Raw genomic sequence first — 9,221 nt, 5'->3', positions numbered from 1 at the left:
GGGGGGGGGAGTGGAAAGGTGAAGGAGGAGGCTAAGAGAGAAGGTGTTAAAGAAAGGGAAGGTAACTCTTACACTCCTCAAGTAGCCATCTGTCTAATATTTAGGTAATGAACTCCAAAATATTCTTAGCTCCATCTTGAAATGAGGAACTTGGACAGGGCAAAGCTCCATTTTGGGATTTTTCATGTAAGGGAAAGATCTAGGTTGGTTTGATAAAATTTAAGAAGACTGGGACTGGATTAGTTGCAAAGCACTCTTGCCCATTCTAATCATAGTCATAAAATAATGATACAAATGCTAAAGAAGCATTAATAGCTTAATTTAAGTCCTTTCTCCCATGGCAGCTCTTCAGATCCTTGAATACAGTTATTATATTTACCCTCAACTTCCCACATATTCTCTTTTCCAGGCTAACCACCATCAAGTTCTTTACTAATTTTCTTGTTACATGGATTCAAATTCTCCTTCTCTCTTCTGAAAATTCTTTAGCTTCTGAATATTGTTTTTCAAAAATGTCACAGAACTGGAACACAAAGCTCCAGACATTGTTTGGGCCATGGTAGAAAGAGTATTTTTAATATTTTTTTTCCTCCTTCTTGAATTCTAAGTCAAATGCTTCCAGTATTTAAGTTCTATTTTGTACTGTTATTGGCTCTGTGTGTGTGTGTGTGTGTGTGTGTGAAGGACTATCATAAGTAAGAAGGTTTTTACTTGCTTTATTTGACCCTTAGAAGGTACAATTTGGAGGAATGAGTGAAAGTTATAAAGGGACTGATTTCTGTTCAAGGTAAAGAAAAACTTCCTAAAAGTGAGTACTATTTAAAAATACTGTCTCTAGAGACAGTAAATCTAGAGGTTTACATAATAACTGTCATCCATCCTAGATCATAAACTCCTGTAGGGCAGAATTCTCATCTTTTTTTTTTCTATATCACTATCATGCTGTATTGTATGTGTGTAACCTAAAAAATATATATTTTTTTGTCATCCTGTCACATTGTTGACTAATCTTGACTTTTCTATAAATTAAAATCCCATGGTCTTTTCCACATGAACTGTTTTCTCATCTAGCCACTATTTTTTTTGTTAAATTTTTGAGCCTAAGCATAGCACTTTACATTTATCTCTATTAGGTTTCATCTTAAAAATTATGGCCCATAATTAACTCTCCTTCCCCCTCTATCCTTTTAAAAATTTATTTTGGTCAACAATTATTTTGTTACTCTCTCCTACCTTTACATCATATGAAATTTTGATAAGTCCACAACTTTTTAGCTATAAAAATATGATAACTCAATATGACACATAATTAGTTTTTCAAACTATTTGTCAGAGCTAAAATTATGTATTCTAATATCTCGGGGAAATGGATTTGACAGAAGGATAGGAGGAGGCAAGGAGTTTGTGAAAGATATAATTATACCTTTGTGTGGTGGTTGTCAGGGTAGAGAGGTCATGGGGGTTAGAAGGGTTGAAAAAATATGAATCTGGGGTGGATAAGGAAAGAAGGTTTTAGGTGAAAAAGACTGTGAACCTAGTACTCAATTTAGTGGGGAGGAAGGAGAGCAACCTAATAGTTCATAGATGACAGAAGTAAGTATTTGGACAGAAAGGGAAAAAAAAAAGTGGTGCAAAGGCAGATTACATGTTAGGAATTAGGAAATGGAGGAGGCAAATCTTCCCAAGTTGGTATGTAGCACTTGGCAGAAGAATGTTAAGGCCATTGAAATTTAAGGTGGGGGTAACTGATAAGTTAGCCAAGAAAGTGGGTCATTTGGGTGGCCATAACTATGATAAGGAGAATGAAGCTTACTCCATAGGAGAATGAAACACATTTCACATCTGGGACAAAGCCTCAGCTACTCCATTACAGTTTGATCTCTGGAATTTATCTGGAAAGAGAGAGGTTAGATTGGAGCACAGTCAATCTGAACAGCACAGCCACTAAATTTGGGGAGGTGAAATTCATAAAGGGTAAGTGAGTAGTGTTATTGGGTACCAAAATGAAATTGGGTCACACATCATGATGAAGTAGGATTCCAATAGGTTGGTGATCTCAGGAGACAACTGGGCAGACAAGCAGATTGCTAGAGGTGAGGATATTATCATATGGGATCTTATAAGAGAAAGTTTAATGATAAGATTTAGTTTACTTATGTTGCACCTTATTACCTCTAGCCATTCATCCTTCAAGACCAAATCACATTATCTCTTCCATGAAGTTTTTCCTGAGCCTACCAGTTAGAAATGATCCTTTTTCAGAATTCCCTTTTATGGATATCTGTTTAGTAGCCTTATATTTATGACTACATTATAAGCTCATTGAAGTCAGAAACCATATATTTTTTCACTTTGAAATTCTTTCTGTTGATAGAAAAATGTATTGCACACAGTAGATATTTAAGAAATGTGTGACAAAATAAAATTTTCCTGAATAGTTCCAATGGATCACTAAAGATATTCTTTGACATGAAGTACTATTATAAGAAGTGACAAGCAGAATAATTTCAAAAACACCTGGGAAGACTTCTGAACTGATGAAAAACGATGTGAGCAGAACTAGGAGAACATTGTACACAGTAACAGCAATATTGTAAGGAATATTAACTATGAAAGACTTAGCTGTTCTGATCAAGACAATAATCCAAGATAACTTCAAAGGACCCATGGTAAAAAAAAAAAAATTCTATACACTTCGAGAGAGAGTTGATGAACTCTGAGTGCAGATTGAAGCATAGTTTTTAAACTTTCTTTATTTTACTTTTTATGTGTGTTTTCTTCTGCAACGTGGCTAATACGGAAACATGTTTTGCATTACTTCACATGTAAAATCACTATCATGTTTCTTTCTCAAGGGGTTGGGGAGGCATGGGAGGAAGGGAGAAAATTTTGAATTCAAAATTTTAAAAAAATGAATGTTAAAGGTTTTTACATGTCATTGGGAAATACTTAATGAATTAGAAATGTATTTAATTAAAAAAAATTCCCTTTCCAGAAGACTGGAAACTATCATAGTTAGGTTATGGGACAAGTTTCCTAATCCTATGGCATTCATGAAGAGGCTTTGGCATTCTAATTCGGTGTTAGTTATCACAATAGGCTCTGAACTCTGTTGGTTGTAGAATAAGACATAAAGTTTAGGGGTGGGTCAGCCTTCCTCATGAAGGCCAAGATGAAAATAAATGTCCTTTATTTTCATAATAAAGGAAGAGCTTCAGGATTTCTCAGTGGTAGGAGAAATATTTTAAAACTCTGCCTCAGTCCAGTTCAATTAATTGATCTCTGCTATTTCTCTTACAGATAACTGAAAAACATTTCTTTCAACCCAAATCAATGAATGAGACAAATCACTCCCGAGTGTCTGAGTTCATCTTGCTGGGACTCTCTGATACCCCAGAACTCCAACCTCTCTTCTTTGTTGTGTTTTCATTGCTCTACATTGCTATTCTGATGGGAAATTTCCTTATCATTCTCACAGTGACTTCAGAGCCAAGTCTTCACTCCCCCATGTACTTTTTACTTGCAAACCTCTCTTTTATCGATGTCTGTGTGGCCTCTTTTGCCACCCCTAAAATGATTTCAGACTTCCTTGTTGAACAAAGGACTATCTCCTTTGAGGCTTGTCTGGCTCAGATTTTCTTTGTACACCTTTTCACTGGCAGTGAGATGGTGCTTCTTGTGTCCATGGCCTATGATCGCTATGTTGCCATATGTAAACCACTCCACTACATGACCATCATGAGTCGGCGTGTCTGTATCATTCTGGTCATCATTTCCTGGTGTGTTGGCTTCATACACACAACTAGTCAGCTGGCATTTACAGTCAACTTGCCCTTCTGTGGTCCCAACAAGGTAGACAGCTTTTTCTGTGACCTCCCTCTGGTGACCAAACTTGCTTGTATAGACACCTATGTTGTCAGCTTACTAATTGTGGCAGATAGTGGTTTTCTCTCCATGAGCTCCTTTCTCCTCCTGGTCATTTCATATACAGTCATACTCATCACAGTACGCAATCGCTCATCAGCTAGTATGACAAAGGCACGTTCTACACTGACTGCCCATATCACTGTGGTCACACTGTTCTTTGGGCCATGCATTTTCATCTATATGTGGCCCTTCAGTAGCTACTCAATAGACAAAGTTCTTGCAGTGTTTTATACCATTTTCACTCCCATATTAAACCCAGTTATTTACACCCTGAGGAACAAAGAGGTAAAGGCAGCCATGTCCAAGTTGAAGAGCCGATATCTAAAGTCTGGCCAAGTATCCTCTGTAATAAGAAATGTCCTATTCTTGGAACCCAAATAACCTCCCCCCAGCTTAACCCTTTCTAACCTATTGTCTCTATATTGTGACCAAAGACCACTGTAATATTAATGCCAAACTCTTGAACTACTTGTGTCAAAAGGCAAGAATAGAGAAAAAGTTGTAAGACTTGTTAAAACAGGGTGATGTGGTGAGGACAAAACAAGACAACGTAACATAGTAGCTGATATATTTTTCCCTCTGTCTTCCATCTTCTTTTAAATTTTCTAATGGAAAGTCCACTTTTACCATGAAGTCTATTTGAAAGGGAAATAAATTTATGAAACTTAAGTAGAGAGCAAAATAAGTCTGTCTCCGTGGAATGAATCTGCATTGAAATGAGCAGCTAATATGTAGATGCATGGTATAATGGGAAAAAATGGCAACTTGGGATGTAGACAATCTGCGCTCAAGAGACTATTTGATGTAATGCTAAAATCCTTGGTTTTTACCATTATAAAGTCAACGTTTGAGTACTAGATCTGCTGTTTGCTAGTTTTATCATATTGGGTAAGTCTCTTAATGTCTCTTGGTATAAATTTCCTCATACACAAATGGAGGACATGAAATTAGATGATCTCCATTGTCCATCTCTAAATTCTGTATCTGAATTCCTATTTCATCTCTGCTATTTACTAGTTATATAATTTAACCTCTATGAATCTTGGCTTTATCATCTATAAAAAAGAGATAATGATACATTCTGTTGGGTTGCCTCAATGGGCCCTACTTGAACACTTCTCTAAAATGCTACACTGAGTACAGATATGCATGATAAAAGAGACAAAAAAGAGAGCTTGGTACATTTATGCTTTAATCAGTTGCCCACTCTGCCTATCTCTGATTACATCAGTCTACTGAAAAAGCAGCTTTTATCAGTTGATTATTGTCTGAAGAATAAAATGTAAACTACTTATCTAGGTATTCAAGGCCATTCCAGCAACCTATCTTTCCAGCTTCATTTCTCACTATACCCTTTCATGATTCTACATTACAATAGGTTACTTTTTTTTATCTCTTATAATCTTGACCTATCTTGGCTCCTTGCTTTCTGCCTAGAGACAGGTAGGTGGTGCAGTGTTGGACTTGCAGTCAGGAAGGTGAGTTCAAATCTGGCTTTAGATGCTTCCTAGCTCTTTGACCCTGGGCAAGCCACTTAACCTAAGCCTGCCTCAATTTCCTGAAATGGAAAATGGAGATGATAATAGCAACTACCTCCCAGCATTGTTGCAAGATATTTGTAAAGCATTTGGCAGATAATAGGTGCTTAATGAATACTTATCTGCTCCAATTCTGCCCTCCCCCCACAAAAACTCATGTGATTGGAATTCCAGTAGAACATTAGGTGTGTGAGGGCAGGAACTGTTGTTCACTTTTGTCTTTGTATCCCTAGCACATAGCCCAGGACCTAAAAGTGTGTAGGTGTTTAATAAATGTTGGGGAATTCAATAGAATTGAATTCTTCACTCTCCATTTCCATCACTTAAATTTTTTTCTGTTTTTCTAAGGTCCAACTCAGGTGCTATTCTTTACTAGAATAGGAAGCCTTCTTTATTGCTTGAGCTGAAAATGATTTCTCTCTTTTTTAAATTTTACATACTTCTCTATACATTCTTCTTTGTAGCAGCATGCTCCCACCTCCACCACTATATCCATTAGATTGTAAATTCCTTGAGGAAAGGACCTGGTGCCTTCTTTTGTCCTATTTGATATTTTTATACTTAATGCAGTGGAAAAAACTCTGGCTCTTGAGTCAGAAGACCTGAGTTAAAGTCCCATCTTTAATGTTTACTCCCTGTGGGACTTTGAGCAAATGATTAAATGTCTCAGGACTTCAGTTTGCTAATCTATAAAATGAGGGCTAAAAGGTATCTGTCCTGTCCAGCCCCAGAGCTGTGTGCAAGGACCATAGCATCCTATGATACTTGCAAACAACAAGCACTTAATAAATGCTGGTTTAACTGAAATTAAAGTCTTCCATTCCATTATTTAAATAAGGAATAAAATACAAATGTTGTGCCTCAAGTAAGGTAAAATATTGGCATAAAATCTTCATGTTAAGGTACACATCAGATCCTTTCTTATAGCTGGTTATGATAAAAAAAAAAAAGATAGTGAAGAGGTAATGAATTCTTAAAATGAGAATGAGGGAATTAGGCCAGAAGGAAGGAAAAGGTGTGGAAAAAAATTAGTGGGGAAGTAGAAGACAAACATCATTTCCTTCATAGTTTAACCCAGGGCTAGCACTGACCTTGGCAGTTTTTAATGGCTGAAATGCAGGCCTGAAATTAGTTATGATAATTCAGTTATGCTATAACTATTCCCACTTAATCTGGATTACCAATTGCCGAATCTCCAGGGCCACTCTATTGTTAAAACAACCCAACAAGATCTTGAGCTACCTGGGAATACTTTGACTACCCAGGAATAGTTTAGATGCTTCCAGTAAAAACAAAACAAAACAAAAAAGGAACTCTGTGTGTGTGTGTGTGTGTGTGTGCGTGCACACGTGCAAACGTGCATGCGTGCATGTATATTGGTATGCCAGAGAGAAAGAGAGAGAATGAGCACGATGAAGTTGTCTTTAAGAGATATGAGATTTTAGGAGATTTGAAGTGGACTAACCATGAAGTGTATTTTAAAATCTCTCATTTCTCAGATTTTCCTACTGAAATCAGGCCTAGCACTCACATTAGTCCCTTTGAATTATACCCCATACAGACTAAAGAATTGAAAAACTCACTGATGATGGTTCTCATTAAGTAAAAACACACACTCGCGCATACATTATAATAGTGTCCATGAAATGTCCATTTTTTTTAAACTCAATGAGAAGGTGAAACAAGGCAGCTTTATTTACTCAACCCATTTTTACAGCTGTTAGTCCTTTGTGTCAAAGAGGACCAATGACATCACAGGGTCATGTCTTGACTCACCAGTGAATTGGATTTAAGTGAAGCAAAGTTGCACAGTCTCACCTTCTCTTCCAGAGTCATCGAGGGCCAGTGCCAAGATAAAATTCAAGTTGACTGGTGATGATCCAGGATGCAGTGGATAACTGTGGTGTTTTTGATGTCTGACCAAGTTCTGAGCAGTCCACAGCACCTGCTTCAATCACCTTCATGGTCTTTGGAACAAATTGTTCTTGCCCACCCCCCATTCTTCCAGGGGAAGTCTTCACATGCTTGGGGTAGACATCCGCCTTTCTTATCAATAGGTTTGAGGCCTGTCTGTTACTAAGGTGTGGCTGCACTTGTTACAGCTCCTTGGAGCAGCTGCTGAGAGTTGAGTGACATGTGGACACCAAGAGTAGATGAGCAGCCCTGAAAAGAGCTTGGCAAGCCCTCACAGCAGGGATGCTAATTCTCCCTGAACACCTCAGTTTATCTGTTTTTATAGGAAAGGATTCATCAAAGAGAAAATGAGAAAGAACACATTGCTCTATCATCCATCCCACATTTTCCATCTTTTCTATAAGCATAGCTTTAGGGACCTTATCAAATTTTTTTAGATAGCTAGACTATTGTCTTAATCTACCAAGTGACTAACTCTGGGCGAAAAGGAATTAAGCTAACACAATCTATGTTTGATGAAGGTAGAGAAAGTTCTTGGGGATCACCACTTCAATTTGAAGGTGATCACTAACTATCTTGGCTACAGAGAGAGGATCAGGCTCAGGTCCCAGCACCCTCTCCTTGTTACACCTTGAAATCAAAGAATGTTGGGAATGGAGGACACCTAATAACAAGATAGAATGATATAGTGCAATACTTCCCAACCTAGTGGCCTTTCAACTGAGTATGAAGGGAGCAGTAGCTTACTACAGGGAATCTCTAAATCCATTTGTACAACAAGCAACATCACTTTTATCTTTATTTAGATACTACAAAATATGTAGTGACCCAGGCTAATAAATTACCCAACTTTCTGCAAACTTATTAAAGAATGCCTCTCATACACATCTTTATTAGTATTCAAATGTAGACAGGTATTGTTGATTTTTAAAATACAAATGTATTTAAATATTAAATTAACATTAATAACAATAAAAATATACAAATATATTCAAATGTAGATAATAAAAATAAATAATATTAATAAAATTAATAAGTACAAAATGAAATACATTAATTTATAATAGTTTTTTGTTAGTCTACATTTCCTCAGTCAATGGATACAAAGTGTTTTTGTGGTAAAAAGATGTTTTTATATTTATAAAAGTGTTGGAAACTATTGCATTGCACTGCATTTGGAGTCAGATAGCTGGGGTTATAATTCTGGCCACTATCTGTGTCACTATGGGGAAAGCACAGGCTCACTAGGTCTCAGTGACCTTATCTGTAAAGGGACATATTAATTGATCTCTAAGTTATTTCCACTCTAAAATATTATGATCTAAGTTCAGTAAATTGTTTATGGTTAACATCTGCTATCTGGCAGAGCTGGGACTAGAACAGTGTCAGCTAAAACTGTCTCAGAAAAGTAACAGTTCTCTTTCAAGCACATATGTCAAAAAGAGACCAGGTGACTTAAGACAACCCAAGCTAGCTCAGTGACAGAGCCTAGATTCAAGAATGATAGCTAACATTTGGATAGAACTTTAAGGTTTACAAGGCACTAGACAAATATGACCTTTTTTTCAGTCCTCACAACAACCCTGGGAGGTGTGTGCTATTCACATCCCTATTTCACATATAAGGATATTAAGGGAAAGAGAGGCTGTGACTTACCCAGAATTGCATAGCTAGTAAGTATCTGTTGCAGGATTTGAACTCAGGTCTTCTTGACTAAAGGTCTACACTCTATCTACTGTTCCACCTACCTGCCTCTATTCAACCTACATTTATATGTCACTATAAGGTTTACAGAGGACTTTCTAAACAACACCAGGAGGTAGAAAGTACAAGTATTATCCC

General features: G+C 37.0%; 1 protein-coding gene across 1 annotated transcript; it reads left to right on the top strand.

Annotated features, from left to right (window-relative positions):
• Nucleotides 1-3,330: 3,330 nt before the first annotated feature.
• LOC114028360 (olfactory receptor 4K15) lies at nucleotides 3,331-4,308 on the top strand. The gene has a single exon (XM_027842609.1). The coding sequence runs from the start codon at nucleotides 3,334-3,336 to the stop codon at nucleotides 4,306-4,308; it is 975 nt and encodes a 324-aa protein (XP_027698410.1). The 5' UTR covers nucleotides 3,331-3,333.
• The last annotated feature ends 4,913 nt before the right edge of the window (nucleotides 4,309-9,221 follow it).

Source organism: Vombatus ursinus, unplaced genomic scaffold (assembly GCF_900497805.2).
Source record: "Vombatus ursinus unplaced genomic scaffold, bare-nosed wombat genome assembly UNPS02014880.1, whole genome shotgun sequence".
Classification (NCBI taxonomy): domain Eukaryota; kingdom Metazoa; phylum Chordata; class Mammalia; order Diprotodontia; family Vombatidae; genus Vombatus; species Vombatus ursinus.
The sequence above is the reverse complement of the archived record's forward strand: the minus strand, read 5'-3'. Positions and strand labels throughout refer to the sequence as shown.